The sequence below is a fragment of the Myiozetetes cayanensis genome, unplaced genomic scaffold (genome assembly GCF_022539395.1).
Source record: "Myiozetetes cayanensis isolate MyiCay16 unplaced genomic scaffold, myiCay2020 scf3, whole genome shotgun sequence".
Lineage (NCBI taxonomy): Eukaryota > Metazoa > Chordata > Aves > Passeriformes > Tyrannidae > Myiozetetes > Myiozetetes cayanensis.
The window spans coordinates 65306001-65324521 of record NW_026087521.1 but is presented as its reverse complement, the minus strand read 5'-3'; the positions used below and the strand labels follow the sequence as shown (position 1 = coordinate 65324521).

At 38.4% G+C, this 18521-nt stretch overlaps 2 protein-coding genes across 3 annotated transcripts in view; one reads left to right on the top strand and one right to left on the bottom strand.

Annotated features, from left to right (window-relative positions):
• Positions 1-4495, bottom strand: part of PLCZ1 (phospholipase C zeta 1) — a 44327-nt gene extending 39832 nt beyond the window's left edge. The window contains exons 1-3 of one of the 2 annotated variants that reach the window (XM_050324524.1): positions 4482-4495; positions 3817-3940; positions 112-346 (exon numbers count right to left, since the gene is read on the bottom strand). In XM_050324524.1, coding sequence (XP_050180481.1) covers positions 112-346; positions 3817-3940; positions 4482-4495 — 373 coding nt within the window. Of the gene's footprint in view, positions 1-111; positions 347-3816; positions 3985-4329; positions 4369-4481 lie in introns of those variants that run through there. The other variant, XM_050324523.1, reaches the window with a different exon arrangement.
• A 264-nt stretch (positions 4496-4759) lies between these two features.
• CAPZA3 (capping actin protein of muscle Z-line subunit alpha 3) lies at positions 4760-5664 on the top strand. The gene is given in 4 exon segments (XM_050324849.1): positions 4760-4958; positions 4961-5076; positions 5109-5203; positions 5205-5664. Coding segments are annotated over 4 exon segments (870 nt in total).
• The last annotated feature ends 12857 nt before the right edge of the window (positions 5665-18521 follow it).

Genomic DNA, 18521 nt, shown 5'->3' with positions numbered 1-18521 from the left:
AAACATACAAAAAGGCATTGCTTTCAAATAAACATATGAGGTTCTTGCAAACCCCAGTCATTGACAGAAGCTCTGTAAATAAGAAATATCAAACACTTGGACCAGGCATACCTTCATCAATGGGTTCATACTTCGAAATAAGTTCAAAGGCAGTTGTTTCAGTGGCTTCAGTGTGGAATTGTTCTTTCACAAGAAATTTAATGAGCTGGCTGTCAGGTAGAATTTTGCCGTCTGGCGAGTAAGCCCGGAATAGTTCCTGGAATTCAGATCTGTGCACAATAGCTCGATAAATTGCCTTGAAGTCTTCCATGCTAATTCTCTGTCCCGAATGTTTGTCAACTGTTTTCTGGGGAAAAAAGCAACCAAAAAATCCATCACAAAAAACAGTCAATACAAAGATACGAAATGATACAAAGAGACACATAAGGCACTTAATTATAACTGATCATAAGAGAGAGAACCAAAGAAGAATCCTCAGGCAACAGTGTGTTATCAGATCATATTCCTCAAATTTTAGATTTGACTTTGTGTGCTAAAATATTTTATACAGCTTTAAATGGACTGTGTGACATAATTAGCATCTAAATAATTACAATAAATTTATATTTAATGTGTATGCAGTATTAAAGCACATTATGCAAAGTCTCTAAAATGATGTGCATTAAAATAAATTTGCAGCATGAAAGTTATCAAGTGGAAAATATATTTAATATAATACCTCTCCAACAGCACTTTAGACCATATTGTGAATACTGTCCATTAAATTTGCATACAAAACACAGTAACCAGTTAATTTAAAAATGAAATAAGGATGACCAAATTACCATGAGATCCAAGTCTTTCAAAACACCACATAAGAAACACTATTAAACTTTGAAGACAAGGTATTTTATAATAACCTATGATATCATGTTCTATTCTTAACAAGCCAGAATGTTTAACTTAGATTAATTATCCACACTTTCAGAATTCTTAAATTGTAAGCTTGTTTTTATAGAGCTTACAAAATGTTAGCATAGTAATTAATTTCAATGTTTCAGTATAAAAGTCACCAGAAAAATTAAAAGGGTAAAAGAATTTGAGCGGAATACTTTTTTACCATTTCTGCCTTGAACACTTCTCTCAGATTTAATGATTCTGGTTTTCCTTTAAAATTTTTGACTCAAGTAATTGCACATACCAAATATAAATGCATCTAATGCTTTAGCTTACATTATTCTTAAAAGTTGCCAAAGTAAGAGAAATTTGATGACAAAAATACTCACAAGAATTACAAATAAATGGCAATTCATTGCCTCAATAATTATCACTGTAAGCTGATAAAAATTCTTAATTGTTGGCTCCTCAAAGTGAGGTTACCAAAGAGGCTAAATTTCAGCATCTAAAACATGTCACTTACTTCCCCAAAATTTCCATAAACAGGAAATTACTTACTTGAGCTCTGGCTTTGATCAAGACTTTAATCAAGACTTTTGATTATTGCTAAGTTAGATTAGTTTTGAAGCTATACCATCAAACTTAAAAGTTTAATGATAACATTATCAGCTCCTACGGAGTTCCTACTGTACTTCTAAATAAGTACAACAGTAGGGTCAGAACACATAGCTAACGGAAACTGGTACTAAAGTAAATTTCTTGAGGAGTTCTAGTGAAAAATCTTATAAATTAGTACTTCAGTATTTGCTTTGAGTTTGTGAAAGAGAAAAACAATGATAATTTTTAGCAGAAATCACCAGCAAGAAAATATTTCAATACAAATGCTAATTATACATATTTCACAATCACTGAGAAATTCCCTACCTAAGGTTGATATCTTCAACCTGATTTTTAAGATCTTTAAGAAAACTGCAAATTTGTTCATAACTGTTAAAGAGGAAAAGAAATACCAACTTATTTTGGAAATAAAGAGTCTATCAGGACTTGGGAGATGTTCACTTAGGCACTGGCATGAAGAGAAGCTGGGCAAAAAATTAAAGTTTCTATCTCACTTGCCTCTTCATGAAATACAGGCAATAATACTCCACAGGAGAGCTTTTCAAATTAAAGTTATAAAAATCATGTTGCTATAAAAAGATAGTTACAAATTTCTTCTTGGGAGATTTTTATTATTCTTCTTTTTATTAATGCACATCAAATCTTTGCAATTCAGAAGAAGAAGTATCTAGACAAAGAGTCTTGAGAGGAATTATTTGAAAATGTATTATTCCTTAAAAATCTTAATGTTCGTAATTCTGATATTGCTCAAAGGAACATTACAGTAAAATAAACTCAAAGAGAACAGACAAGAAAAAAAAGCAGATTATTCTTTACAAACTATGTTTTCTATAAAATGTGGGGTTTATGTATAACCATTTGATTAACTGTTGATGTGTAGTTACTTAAAAAAATATCAGTAAGATTCCATTCAAGGTTCCTTTGTATTTTTACATATTATTATGCTGATGAAATATTTGGACTCCCAAGCTACTGAATACACTTAAATCTCTCTCAAATAGTGAAGAATACCTGTCAGTACTGCTACAAATAACTAGATCAGGCTATTGAGTATAATATGTTAAATACAACTAGATCAGACTTGTTCTTTGCAGGTCACTTCCTCAAATAATTACTCTCTTCTCTACCCACAGCTGACCGTCTCTCTCAAATTTCTGTCAGAAAGCAAAGTAGATGGAAAATCGAGGAAACTGAGAAATACTTTTAAGTTCTCATGAGATTCTCAAGGTTGGCAATTCTCTCAGTGCAGTGCAAGTTCCAAAACCACAGGAAGCCTCTTTAGCAAGCATTGAGCTCAAGCTGCTGGTTTTACCTTGGCTTGACAAGGCAGAGAACAATGAGAGAGGAACACGACAGAGAGAGGAAATCATAATGCCTTCCCTCTGCCTGTCTGCCTGTCAGCATGACATGACCTAGAAGCTTCTGACTCGCCATAGTTAATTCTCTTCTGCCAAACTGGGGCAGAATTAGCCAGTTGGTTACAAAATTCTCAAAAGAATCACACACACCTCCACACACATACACACCCCCACACACATATACATATATATATATATATAGCCACTTGGTTTCATTCCCTTAGGAAAAGAGCTTTACCAGACAGTTATTTTTGGGGGTGGAAATGAGGTAAAAAGAAAAATCACACAGCTTTTGAGTCATTGCTAGAAAGGACCTGAAGAGCATGTAAACCCAGGATGTCCCAAGGCCCTCAATTTTGCACTGTTTGCTCACTGGGACAACATCCACTTGTTGGGAGTTTTCTTTCCTACACTAAATTAACTCATTAGTAAGTAAAATTTCTAGCTATATCATGTAACTTGATGGAAATCTCTTAAACAGTTCCATATATCTAGGCCCAATACTTTCCCTGGGGGTTAGAGTGCAATTCCTATCTCTTCAGGCACACCTCTTAAATCCTAGAGAAGAGGTATAGTGAAGAACTGAATTAATGGGTGCTTCATCTGTCTTGGTCTGAAGCCTGAGTGGCTCAGACAACTCCATGTTGTCCTGCTGGCAAAAAGATTTTAAGGAAGTTGCTCTAATGGCTCTGTCTAGATTCAGACAGACAGACACCTGGGCTCCTGAACTTGATCACAGAAGAAGCTGGATCAGATGAAACCAGAATATTTTAAATTTTCTCAATGAGTTGGATTCTAAGGCAAGCCCTTTGTTGTCTACTTCACACAGAAACAAAACTTATTTGCTGATTTTGCACACTGTACTAGCATGTAATACACTTCTAAAAAAAAATAAATGTAAAGTCAGCTGAATGTAAGACACTTATGTAACTGAACTTCTAAACTTGATCTACATATACCTTACCTTGAAAATATGTGTTACATGTGCCTCATCAAAAGGTATTTGCATTTTTTCAAGCAGCCTCATGCAGCCCTCTAAATCAATATCCCCAGTCTTGAAATCATTCTGAATGAGAGACCAAAACCACGTAGGAGAGATGAGGTTAAGGAAACTCCTGGCCAACAACATTGCCTTTTAACAGGAGAAAGAGGGGGAGAAGTTTAGTTTTGCTAAACCTAAGAAGATTGCACTTTGGTTTTCTCATAGTCTAGAGCATTCTTGACTTCTGATCTCTGGGAATGCAGCAGGCTCTGAGGTGTGCAAGGAGAGACTTTTGCTCTGTTCCCAAAGACTCCGAGGGCAGTGACAAGAAGGGCCAAAGGCAGCATGTGAAGGAAATCAAGGGGTGGCCAGGGTGAAGAAAGGGGTGCAGTGAGAGGAGGGAAATGTGAGAGAGGCTAAAGGGAATGGTGGGGAGTGCCAAGAAGCCTCAAGGTGAGTGTGCCCAGCACTGCGCCCACCCAGCCACCATCAAACTGGCCCCGGCCCTCCCTGACACCCAGCTGGGGATCCCATGTGTGCCCAGGCTGGATCCAGGCCTGGGGGGAAGAGAGGCATGTGGCGGGTGTCACACCAGCAGCTGTCACAGGACAGGGAGAGGAGGAGGAGGTGGAGCAGCAAAAGGATATCTGTTCTCATCCATGCTGGCTGTGCATCGCCTGCTCCAGTGCCTTCACTGCAGTGGCGTTGCCAGAACCTCGCTCCGGTTCACAGTGGGCTCCTCATCCCACGGTGCCCTCTCGGAACTGTACAGAATGTTTGGTCCCCCATCCCGCCGGTGTTGTCCCGGTGCCGCTCTGCTGATGTCACAAACTGCGGGTGCCCAGCGCAGGCCCCTTCCAGGCCCCTTCCAGCCACTGCTGCTCCGCCATCTTGTGCCTCTTCCTTCGAGCTCAAAGCGGCCCTGATGGCCTGCGCTCACCTGCCGTCTCCCACCCCTTGGACAATTCACAGACCCGGAGTGTGCACCAGGCAGGAGCTGTGCAAGCCAGAGAAGCTGTTCCCTATTTTCCGCCAACTGTGCCAGTGTCCTGCTGGAAAGCTCAGCCAGCTTGTCCGAGGGGTGTCTGCTCTGGTCCGGGATGAGAAGCTGGTGAGGCAGGAGGCTGCCACAACAACATCCTCACCCTCGTCCAAATAAACGGGGACACTGTGCTACTGACCCACTGCAACAATTTAGGGGGCAACTCCTTTCTTTGGCCCTCAGGATAAACTCCCTTCTGAGTCTGCCCACCCTGGGTTGGGGCGGGGAGAAGCAGCAGGTTCCAGGGCACAGGGTGATGGTGGACGTGGGGAACGGGTGAGTGACACCCCGAGGGATGGAAGCGCACATGGGTTGCCATGTTCCTGCCGTGTGCTCAAAAACACCCTGGGCAAGAGGAGCTGTCTGTGTCCTGCTTTGAGGCCCACCAGGATCAGCCTTCAAATCACTGGAACAGCCTTTGAAAGTCAGGCTGGACTTTTGCCCTGACTCCATTTACCACTGATGTTACAGGGATCCTTCTCCTCCAGGCACGCCGCTTCAAAGCTGCCAGCCTCCATGTAAATGTCAGCAAGCCTGAGAGTGAGACTCTAAATGTGACAGACCAAAGGCAGTTTGCCACAGATTTTGTGAAATTTGTGAAAGCTGAGGACACCAAGTTTCATATTGCCATTCTGGAAAACATTCAGGCTTTGTCAGAGGATATATGAGGGGGAAATCTGTGGAGGAAACTCCCTGTTACTCACACTTTTATGAACTGGAATAAACTATTGAATGATCAGCATCTGAACACCAGTGTCTCCAATGTCAAAGTGACTCCATGGTACTGAAATAAACCCTTTGATATGGTGTCCTAAATATAAAAAAGAAGAAAAAGACAAAATGGGGTTGTTTAGTTGATTTATTTCTGGATCACTCGGGAGAGTACAGAAATTTCCATCAGTCAACCAACACTTTAAAAATAATTCAGGTCTGTAGTGACTGGAAATAATTTGTTGTATTTTTTTTAAATTTACTTCATGTACTTTTCAACTGCTCTTAAAGATAGTAGTAATGGTCAAAATGTCAAAGGGAGAACAGTGCTATAGGTGATTCAGCAAGCAAACTCTTACTTCCCTTTGTAATTTTTACCAATACAACATTCACTTATGTAACTTCATAATAAATAAAGCACTGGTTATAAGGAAAGTTGGTAAGGTAGGTTGGCAAAGATATTGGGACATTATATCTAGATTTTTTTCATTGGTACAGACACCCTGTAAATTCAGCCTTCAGGCTTGGCTTGCACAGGAGACATCCCTAACACAGGCACAGGAACAAAGGGACATCAGTACACAGGAGGAATAAATTTCTTATAGCTAGTGCAGAAGATATTTCAGGACTGATCAGGGCTGTATGCTGGGTGCTGTGGCATTATAGAATAAAGTAGTGCTACTTCCCTCCTCCCAGTGTTTCTTACAAAGGCCAAAGGAATGTATGTGATTTTGGTTTACATTCAAACTGTGATGGTGGTTATTTCCTAACATTTATCACAATTTTATTACAAATACCTACCACCTTTGCTGTTTTCTGTAAATGTAAGTTTTAATTACAGTTTCATGAGAAACAAAAGTTAATTTCAAGCAGTGATGTAAACACTAAACTTGAAAAATATTGATGATTGAACATTTAAATGTTATTTTACAAATGCTGGATATTTTTACTGTAAGCACAAGGTTTTGCTGTTGTTCATCACTGAGGGGGGCAATTGCAGTGTCACATGGGTTGAATATGCCCTCTTGGAAATATTCATCTGTGTCTTTATAGCTTCACTGATCAGACTGGTCATGATTGCTATCATTGTCTTGGTTTAAAAATGTGGTAATGAATTATGCATTGCTATGGTTTTGAGGAGAGAAAACATCGTGCAAAAATGGTGGGTTTGGGTTATTTTTTTGATTAAGAAAATGAAGATTTTGCATTTATACTGACCCCTGATTTGGGAGGTTCCTTTTTCTACGTATATGGAGAAACCAATAATGAAAAGATGTTTAATACAAAAACCATGTTTCTACATCATTCTATATTGTTGATGACTAAGTCATATGCTCAATTTTTATTAACAAGCACACTAATTTACAAAGCCTTATTGCAGAAGACTATGTTACAGTGTTTTCAATATTTGAATGAAACTGAAATAAATTAAATAGTTCCTTTGATATATACTGAAATTCTTCAGATTTGCATTGGCTAGAGAACATTTTTCATCTGGTTGCTCACCTTTATGGCCATTCAGCACAACGGTTCTAATCCATGTGCAGGAAGACAGTCACCACGCAGGTTTCTTTCCTGCAAGCAGAAAGCAGGCTGCTGCCCTTCTGACAATGTCCCTTGACAACACCTTTTGCAGATGCCCATTTGTTAGAGAATTTGCACCATGCACTTGAACAGGGAGAAGGTTGGAGCACGGAGAGCATTTTCTGTGCTCCTTTGGTTCTGCAGAGAAAGCTGCATTACCTGTGGGTCATTCTCTTTTCACCCCACAGCTGCTACTGAATCCCATCCAACACCAATCCAGCCCTTTAGTGCCTGTGTTGCTGCTGGAGACCATTCAATGAGCAAGCAGCTGTCTTTACATGGAATTTGGTTGAGTATGTGATTATTCCTTTATTGAAAGTAAGAGGAATTTATTGAAAGTGTCCTACAACCCAGGGATGCTTTAATGAAGATGGCCTGTTGTGAGTGCAGTTCACATCTGCAGTACAAAATAATAGATGAAATTTTGGACATAAATTTAAGTACTAACAGAAACAGGAACAAAGCACGAGAAATTCTGGATTGTGAAAAACACTTTATTCAAACACAAATACTGAACATGAGCAAGCAACAAGGAACAGTAGAGAACAACAAAAAATACTAAGCAGTTAGATGACTTTCACTTTCAAGGTTTATTCCATCAGACCTTATGAGATGCAAATATACGGCATTTTGCAATATACTGTTTGGTACTGTAGAACTCAATTCTCTCTTCTTTAAAATGCACTTTCTCTGTGGCAAAATTGTAGCAAAGAGTGCAATAATAAAAACATTTAATATTGTAGGATTACAAAGCTTTCCTTCCTTCCCTATCAGTCTACTCCTATGAACTTTTCATTATCCTTCCATTTCCTTTCTCAATAGAAGAGGGAATCTGTGAAACCAGAATCTGCAACAAGAGCTGCTCAGAGGGATGGAATTTGGACAGAGTAAATGTTCTGACCAGACTGAAAATGCTCACTCAGTTTTTGCAAAGCCTATGAAATTAATCTGGGAAAGGTAATTACAATATAGGCTTTGTCAATTTTCCCTCTGCATTCTCCAGGATGGGCTTGGAATTTTTTAATTTTTTGGAAAGTGGAAACTTGGGGAGAAGTAAACATTATGAGAAGAAAGTGAAGATGTACAACTGCATTGAACATTTGACTGAACTTTTACCTATACACTCTTGTGACTTTGCATATCTTTGAAATTTAGTTGTAACTCCTTACTTTTTTGTCCATACCAGGGTTTTTTTGTTGCATAGGGAATACATGCCACCTCTCATATCTTTATTCCTAAAATAGCCCTCCTTTTCTCTCTGCTGCTTTGAAAACCGTTTGCATTCTTATAGCTGCTTGTGAATCCATCTCTTTTTGTTGTCATCAGCACTCTGTATTTTAAGAACAGAAATGAGGGATAGACGTGTAACAAAATCAAAAATTCATGTTGGCCAGCTGTATCATGCAGTAGGTGTCCACTGCAGCCAGCACAGCATACCTGGAATTGGAGTTTTATCTACCTATTTACAATCATAACTATCTACTGTTAAAGACTTGCTCTGTGCCAGCAAAAACACATTATCAACAGTTATCTTCCTGTAATATGCTCCCAATACTGCTTTTTTGTTCTTATCTTTGGTTGTTACTAAGTGGTCATGGTTCTTTGTCACAAGGAGAAGATCATCTACTCTATCAGTTCAGAGCAGTTACACAATAAGATGCAATTTTCTTTCAAAATAAAATAGGACTTTTGTTGAAACTCCATTTACAGGCAAACTCACTGGAATCATCAAGTCGGTACAAATGTACCTGAGCCAAATTGGCTCAATTTTTTTTATTTCTGACAATACTTTTGAATCTACCATTAATTGTTGTTGCAAAGAAAATTATCATTTTTGCTAAGCTAGTAACATTAGAGCTTAGCTTGAACTTCATTGTCAGCTTACAGCTGCATTAAAATTGGAAGATGCTTAAAATTAGTACTTGGACTGAAAATTTAATGTTCTCATTATAAAGTTTGCTTCATGTTTTAGTAGTACTACAGCAGGTGGAAAAACTATCAAAATGAGGACACTTAGCAAAACAAGTTTACTCATTTCATTTTCATATTCATTCAAATATGTGTGTGAAATTAAAAGCTAATTTCTTTTTAGTTTCAGAACAGCTAGACAAATCTGTAACAGGCAATAAAGACTCCAGTTATCTGTTGGCAGAAAGTAAAGTCTATCAATACTCCCAGTCTTTGGAAGAAATTCATGTTTTCCCTTTTACATTCTCCAAAAACAATACTAACTTTTTCTTTGCTTCATCCGTGGAATGAAAAAGATATTTTTTTGTAAAACAAAACAGCCATACTTGTATGTTTTCCAGACTGTAGTCTGTACTAAAATCTCCACTGTATTTCTTACAGTGATGGAAAAGAAAGGAAAACATGAGTTTGAAACAGAGGAAATAAAGGTGAAGGAAATCCAAAGAAACTTCTGTCAAGTGTATCTCTCTCACTGATCTCAAACAATCAGTGCATTAATGCTCCAGCTATAGTAAGACCACATTCAAGGATTATTTTCCCTTCTATGGTAAGAATGGTTGAAAATGTTCCAACAAATCTGAAAAAGCAGATTTCATGCCAAGAGCAAGACAATTTTCAGGTCTGTATGTCAGCATGCCATTCCTACACAAACAGTGGATGTTATAGGTCTTTTTGATGAAAGCCTCAGAGTTACAAAAAAATGAATGTGGAAAAAGTCATTATTTCAAAAAACAACTATTTTGAACTATACAAGGCACAGTAACCTGGGATTCTCCAAGATTACAAGAGATGTTTGTTATAGAAAGACTTGGGAACTGCCACCATACAAAACTGAGGGAATAAGATATTTAAAACCGATGACCCATATTATATTAGATCATTTATGAAGCAGATTATCCTTGGGTGGAACAAGCGTAATCTAATCCACTAATCTAAAATAATCTACTACATGTCCTTAAATTCATACTCAGAAAATGTCCTGAGATTTTGGGATCTTAATAATCGGATCTGGTTGGGCTTGGTGGGATTTTTTTTTTTTTTTACTGTTCGTACAACACATTTGGGTCAGCTTTTTTTGTAGATGTAGGCAGTCTTTTAGTTCTGAATCTTTATACATAACTAAAGTTCACCAGAACTGCATATGATCCAGGTGTCTCTCCTTAGGGCAATGGAAGCCCAGTGCCTAGAATGGCATTAGAGCAGAACTAACAATCTGATACAGGAGGGATCAGGGAAAGGGTGTAAATGGGGGGATGTTGGAAAAAAATGTAAAAAGGCAAATTCACAATTGGAGAAAGGAAGAAAAAAGAGACCAGCATTATAATACCACTGTTCTGGAACGTGAGCAGACAGTCCAGAAGAGGGGAACTGAAATCTCAGCTCCCTTGCTGTCTTTCCTTCCTCATCTTTGGGGCAAGTCACATTGATCCACAGATCTCAAATCAATACTCCAGTACATGCGATCCTCAGCCTCTCTGTACTCAGGAAAACCAACCATTCTCCCTGATCTCACAGGTATCCTATTAGAATGCATTAAAACAATAAATAAATAATGCAATAGTTGGTTCTTAATAACTGAGGTAGGGAATAATTTAATTATATGTGACACATGTGCAAAGTAGCCATGATCCCAAATAAAACTCTCTTATTATTATTAACTATAAGTTAATGCAAATTTGTTTCACAAAATTAAAAAGCATTAAGGAACAGGGAATTTTCCATCCTGACTGAAATTTAGAATTACAAAACCACATCTTCAAGTACTCTGCTGTGTTCTTACATATGACAGGTTTTTTTACCAGCAAAGCTTCATGATCCTCCTACACAGATCACAAAGCAGTGCACCAGCCCTTGGCAAGCCTACAGCTACTTAGGTGTGTTCATCTTCACTGGCAGAAAGTTCGTGTTCCAGGTAGGAACAGCCCTCAGGGACAGACCGGTAGTAAAGCAAGGGATCAAAAGGGTTTGTTTATTCACTTATTCATTGTTTTTTCCTTAAACACATATTGTTTATTCTTAAACACAAGAAGTTTAGAGGCCCAAGGAAGACAAGAAGACATCAAGTGCAGTGCTGCTCACGTAATTTCACTGTTACCTGACTTGTGAGACACAGTCTGCCCACCAAGGAGTTAGACTTTAACCCAAATGCTTGCTGCAGGCCTAAGTCCTATTCACTCAAATAAGATGAAGCTACATGTTTGTGTCCATAGTCATGCACGTTCATGACTGGGCACTGTCACAGAGGACCATTCTGGCATTAGTCCTCCAGTCATTCTGCCTGGGCACATGGTGGACTGCTCATTTCATACAGCTCTTTTCTTGCCACATACTTCCATTTCTTTCCCTTGGAAGTTAATGTGTATTTTGGGGTTCTGTGCTGACAGGAAGTTGGGACAGGACTAGGGAATGTATCCCACTCTGGAAATTCAATGGCTGAAAGAGTCTGAGTTCCTCTAAAGGGTAAGAAAAATATATACTCACCCTGAAAGAGAGTGGTTTCAGTGGGAAGGAAAAAAAGTAGCTTTGGTTTCAGATAGAAATATTTTCTTTCTGGAATAAGATAATTAAAAGGAAGGTGAAGATGAACAAATTATTAGGGGGGGGGGGTTTTATTTTGTAGAGTTTGGAGGTTTTTACCCTGCATTGAAGTTACTACTAAGAGAATGCCCTTGGAGCAGCTCACCACTCAGAGGTCAGGCTCACAGAGAAGTAGAAACTCCTGTGAAGTAGAAACGCCTTTCACAGTTGTGTTGTCCTGCATGTAGCATGAAATAACTAGGACTCCACTGATTTTGAAGCAAGTTACATAGATGATTTACCTTTAAAACCAGGTATATTCCAAGTCATAAAGGTTCCTTATGCTTTCTTTCTTGCTTTATAGAATTCAACAGATGAGAAAAAGCACTTTTTGTTTTTAATGCTTGTGAGTTCATTTTTTACAAATCCCTGAGGTTTTTTTTGAGAAAAAAAAAAAATTTTTGCCAGTTCACTGAAGATATTATTAATTTTACTTAAGAACTGTATTTCACACAAGACTTCCCATTTGCAACTTACTTTTAGTTATATCATCATTAGAGACAGATATGAGAAGCACAGCTTTTTTCAAGTATTTATTATTCATTCTTGTATTGTTAATGAATCAATGCCTGGAGTGCATCTGCAGTAGAAAGTCACCTTCTTGTTCATCAGCTTTGCATGTCCGTAAAAGAAATGTGATTTCTTCAGGTATGGTATTACATAGAATTCAGTGCCATTGCTTTCCATATATAACATCTACATGCAAATTTATTCTGTTGTTCTTTCTTAAATAATTAACATTATCTGCTAATATATTCTTGCTCAGACCAGTTCCTCTAGTAATTATCATTGAGTGTGCAGTATGTATTCACTGAGCTTCTATAGTTCATTCTTTCTCTTTCCATCAAAAGGTCATTTTAAAGGCACATCGATAACATGCTTTCTATGATCTGTAAGTCCTGCAAGAACCAAGCTGTTATTTCAGCCTCTGGGTTGTAGTTCTCAATGCCTAAATCCATTACAAAATATGGATTTATCTGAAGCCAATGAAAAGCATAATTAACATTTTGGTATTTGCTGTGCTATAATTTATTTTCCATTATCAAAGTTACATAGGCTGCCAAATGCGTGATACAGATTATGGGACAAACTGTGCTTAAAATTCAGGTTTTTCAAAACAACCTGTTATTTCCTGTGAAGTATTCATGGGGAGAAAGAGAAGATTAAAATGCATAGGCACTATTTTGCCTTCAGCTGTTTTCTGGCTCCTCTGTTTAAGTCTCAGTTTGACAAAGTACTTAATTGTTTGATTAATTACAATCATTTGACTATTTCACTGGGAGGAATAATATGATATAGGTACCATGATGCTACAGTTAGTTAAACTGGATCATACAAAATGAAGGACCTGATAAAGAAGGTACAGAGAACAGCAGAAATGTTCCCTTCTTTTGGCTGTGAAGTTTAGACCCACTTGGAGAAAGTTCCTACAGAACAATTTCCAGTCCTCCAGTGCTCCAATATATTTTCTTAATTAATTTATATTATCTTGCTGCAACTTTTTGTCTTAATCTATGAAACATGTTATTCATAAACCAATTAATTTTTAAATTAATACCTCTAAATTCAGAAATGGGCTTAAAAGTCTAGAAGCTTTAGTAAAGTAAATGCTAAGTACTTATTTATGCTCAGGAGCCCCTGGTGGTCTAGTGGTAAGGGCGCGGCGCTATCACCGCGAAGACCCGGGTTCGATTCCCGGTCAGGGCCACTCCCGGGCAGGTGGGGCTCGTTAGCCCTTAAAGGCAACCCACCTACGTCCTAAGGACCTCGCTGCCACCGTCCAAGCTCGCTTGGCCCCGGCAGATGAACCTTAGGATTAAAGGGTGGGCTCAGTTCCGCGCACACTGTGTCTCACCTAAAAAATCCAATGCGCAGGCTGGAAGGTGGAAAGACCTTCCCCGGATCTTCGCTCGCGAAGACTGGCCATTATTATTATTATTATTTATGCTCTAGTCATAAATAAGTCAAGTGAAGCACCTGTGCTTCACTTCATAGAATCATAGAATCATAGAATCAGCTGGGTTGGAAAGGACCTCTGAGATCATCAAGTCCAACCCTTGATCCACAACCACTGTGGTTTCTAGACCATGGCACTCAGTGCCACATCCAACCTCATCTTAAAAACCTCCAGGGATGGTGAATCCACCACTTCCCTGGGCAGCCCATTCCAATGCCTGATTATCCTCTCTGTAAAGAATTTCTTCCTAATATCCAACCTAAACCTCCCCTGGCAGAGCTTAAGCCCATGCCCTCCTGTCTTACTGAGAGCTGCCTGGAAAAAGAGAGCAACCCCCACCTGGCTACAACCTCCTCTCAGGTAGTTGTAGAGAGTGATGAGGTCTCCCTTGAGCCTCTTCTTCTCCAGGCTAAACAACCCCAGCTCCCTCAGCCTCTTCTCACAGGACTTGTGCTCAATTCCCTTCGCCAGCCTGGTTGCTCTTCTCTGGACCTGCTCCAGCACCTCAATATCCTTTCTGAACTGAAGGGCCCAGAACTGGATAAGGGATTCGAGATGTGGCCTCACCAGCACTGAGTACAGGGGAAGAATCACTTCCCTCATCCTTCTGGCCACACTGTTCCTGAGGCCAGGATGCCATTGGCCTTCTTGGCCACCTGGGCACACTCTGGCTCATGTTCAGCCTCCTGTCAATCCAAACTCCCAGGTCCCTTTCTGTCTGGTTGCTCTCCAGCCATTCTGTCCCCAGCATGTAGCAATGCAGGGGGTTGTGGTCGAAGTGAAGGACCCGGCACTTGACCTTGTTGAACCTCATCCTGTTGGAATCAGCCCATGGATATTTAGACTGTGAGCTGTAGAGAGTATGCTCCCTCCGGGAGTGTTCAATGTCTTCTCAATTTAAGGCAATTTAACTCTGTGTCTCATTTTTCCAGTGGAGTTCCCTTGCAGCTTCGTTATGGGCTGGCACTCAGAGGAAGCACACACACACACCTGTAGAAGATGTGTTACTGTGTGCTACAGGAGGCACAATTTGTGGGCATAAAAAGAGAAAGATTGGCACAGTTCATGCCTTAGCTGGAAGGTAGCTGGATCCTATAGAGCAAAATTCTTTTTAGTGATGAGGTAACTGACTACTGTTTATTGGGAAAGTAAAAACATGAAACACTGTGATCTGCTGAGATTCTGCAAGGGTAGGGGTTACTTATGGGTTTTCAGATAACAGGACGGAGAAAAGAAATTAAGTGCAGAACGAAAGTGAAAAAAACCTTCAATTTTTGCCTGCCATTAGCACCTTTATTTTAGAACTTTAGGTTGTTTCCAGTAGTGGTTTGTTGGTTTGTTTGTTTGTCTTTAAAAAACACAAGATTAATTTTAAAACTCCTTATGTTCTGAGAATTTCATTCAGTTCAGTGAACGCGTAGGACCAGGCTGGAAGAGGTGAAAGCATTTGCAAGTCTATCCCTGTAACTGAGTAGGTAATTCCAATGTCTAAATCCTATTGATATTGGCAAAATATTTTTATAAGCAAAATACAGTGATAACAAAAAGAACTCAATATATTAATCATAAAATACTGCAATGAAAAGTGACTTTGATGCAGCTGTTCCTGTTTCATTAAACCCCTCATAGGCAGCATAATCCTGATAATTTTAAGTCCCCAGATGAGTATTCTCTATTTCATTTGCTTCTAAAAGACCAAATTATTAACCATGTCATATTGTAAAATTGTCATCTAAAGACTTCATGATGTGCTAAGTAGAAAGGGAATTGCCAGCGGCTGTAAGCTCTGGGTCAAAGGACAGTTGTTTGTAGCTCATTACTATGATGAAGTGAAATCAGAAATTATATTAAAAGTTATTTTAAGATGTAATTAGTGAGGAATTTATGCATTTTCTAGTATTCCACACAGATCCATAGTCTCATATCAACAGTGGCAGAAATGCTTTCTTGGGTACATTATTTGCCTACTCCAGAAGCAGGGAAACAATGCAAAAGCCAGAATATATTGCTCAGCATTTGTTTGCTTTTTTTCCCTTTACCACTTCTCTCTTTACTCAGCTGTGCAACCCTGACTGCCAAATAATGGTTTCACAGGAGAACTCAACTCAGTCTGTCCTTTTCCATTTCTGCCTTTAAATACCTGAAAAAAATTCAAATAAAGCCTGAATTAACCCTGGTGACTTTGACCATGAGGCCACAAGTGAGCTTCCAGGTTCACTTGGAACCAGGTTTCATGGTGTAGCATGAGTACAGAGTACCTCAAAGGCTCTTTCTTTGGTGCATAAGCTAAATAAATGCTGAGTGATCTCTTTGCTTAGGCTGGTAAAAAAAAATAAAGACTTCATACAAAAGACTTCAGCTGGACTCCTTGTTTTGATATGAGGGAATCTGGCATGAAATAGGAGATTCTATTTACCCTCAGAAGTTGCTCTTAATGCCTTTCTACCCTCGATGTACACACTGTGTCACCTGTGCTGCATGCTCAATTTAGTGGTTCACCCAGTATCCAGAACTCTGAGCAACCCTTATTTCCTCCCTTTCAAGCAAATTCTGGATGCAGAACTTCAGACCAAACAGTAGAAACTCCTCTTTGATGTGTTAGGTGGAAAGGATTAAGATTCTGTTTTCCATAAATACACAGAAAGGAAAGAGGGCTTGGCAAGCAGCCCAGTGAATGTGAGCACCTACATCAAAAAAAAATGAAATGGAAGGAGTCAGAAAAAAAATCTAAGTATGCTGGGAGGGAAAAGAGTGCTTGTTCTTAGAGTACAGTAGTGCCTGACCTGTTTCTGAAAAAGACAGAGAATACAATGGATACAGGACATACATTTCTATCAGACTGTTGAAATAAGGACTAGTGAATCTTGAAAAACTTCGAAGAACAAGAACATTTCAGAATGCTCAGAGTAAATACAGAGTCCTCTAGATGATATTGTGCTTAACTAAGAACAATGCACGCAAATAATTTGTTGAAATCTCTTACCTGCATGTTTTAAATAAAAGGAAGGAAGGGTATTTGGCACTCAGCATGTGGCCATTATTTAGAGTGAACAACTGTGCATAGTTACATTATTAAAACAAAAACCTATATGGCCAGTGGCTTACTAGTGCCAAGGGACATGGTAACTAAATATAGTGCAATGAAACACCATGCTGCATTAGGTATTAGAAAAACATATCCTTTACTGCATTAAAAATGCCTTTTTACAGTTAGATCAATTTTGGATATTTTCATCAGAGTTTAACTACTCCATTTTATACCAGGTGAAAAACTGGCCTCAGCATTTTACTACTAGTGTGACAAGTACTGATTGCTGTCTAGATTTGGGATAGTACCTTCTACCAAGTAACAATCTCCTGTCTGTCTGGTGTTAAATCCATCTAAAATCTTTGTACAATTGATCTTGGTACTGGGATGTCAAACACCAGTCAGCCTAGTTCTCAAAGCAGATTCATTACAGCTCTGTCTGAAGAGCTTAGACCCAGCCTAACGAGATTACATGCACTGTGGAACTACTGCAGCTCAGCTGATTTTGGAATTCATGCTGTATCTCTGGCAGAATCCCCAGCTGTGCTGCACAGTATAACTATTCTGGCATTGATGCTGCTACCTCTGGGGTCACTGCAAATGCATTGTGGGCATGAAATGCTCTATATAGGACAGGGCAGACCTACCAAATAAATTTTAGGGAAAGAGAAAACATATATATACATATAAAAAACATAAAGCGTATGTGTGTGTATACATAAATATATGAAAAACACAAAAAGTATGTGTGTGTATATATAGAGAGACTTTGAGATTAAATAGAGCCAACAAAATCAGGAGACCTAAAAATTTTAAAAGGGCTAAGCTCTAATTCACATATAGGATGCAAGTTGCAGTCACTTATTCAATGTTTAATGTTGTATCATTGAAGTTCAGTCTATGCAGATTCCAGATAATCCTCACAAGAAATAAGGTCGTAGTGAAAGGCATATTTGAGGAATTATTGAAAAATAAATTTATCAAAGCAAGATGAACCTCAGTACACTGGCTACATCTGTATTACTCTTCACATTTCAGGATAATAAAAGTTTTTCTTTGAAAGAAAATTTAATGATCCCATAGCAATTTGTTGACTTTTTCCCTGGCTGCCAAATAGATTTACAAATATGCAGTTAAAAATATTGATTTAGCTACTGTATCTAATATAATTATAAAACATTGAAGCTTTAGAAGCAGCATTTGTTGGTATCTGCATACTTTTTTTAAAAAAAGCAAATACTATGCTTTTTGGAATAACAGCCTCTGACAATTCTATCTGCTCACTTAAAATATTTGACTTAAAATAATTTTGATCCCAGATTACTGTAAATACCTCTAAAACCAGAGTTACTATATATAAACTTACTATGGCTCATGATAAAAATCTATCCCACATTAAATCTATCCCACTCTCATGTTCAACCTAATTTGTTTATAAAAAGACATCACTTACACAAATAAGGATAGCTTTAAAAATAATACTTAATTTAAATTTCATTATTTATATTAAAAGAATATTTAAATGCCTCGATTGTGTTAAATCAGTTGAAATAGCACTAAGAGTGAATATTTCTTGCTAAAAGCTTCCAGGCTGACTAAAGACTTGTGTATGTATGAGTTTTGTAGCTATGACAATGCCCATGTAGAAACCTAGACAGAAGGAATATAAATATTTATTAAAGACATGTTTATCCTGCTTAAAATAGTATTGCATGTTGTCAAAAATTCCTGAGAAGAGACTGTACTTGTACCATGTGTCTTGTAGCCTGCATGCATCTTATGGGAAGCCACATCCTAATGAATTACTGTAATGATACAGA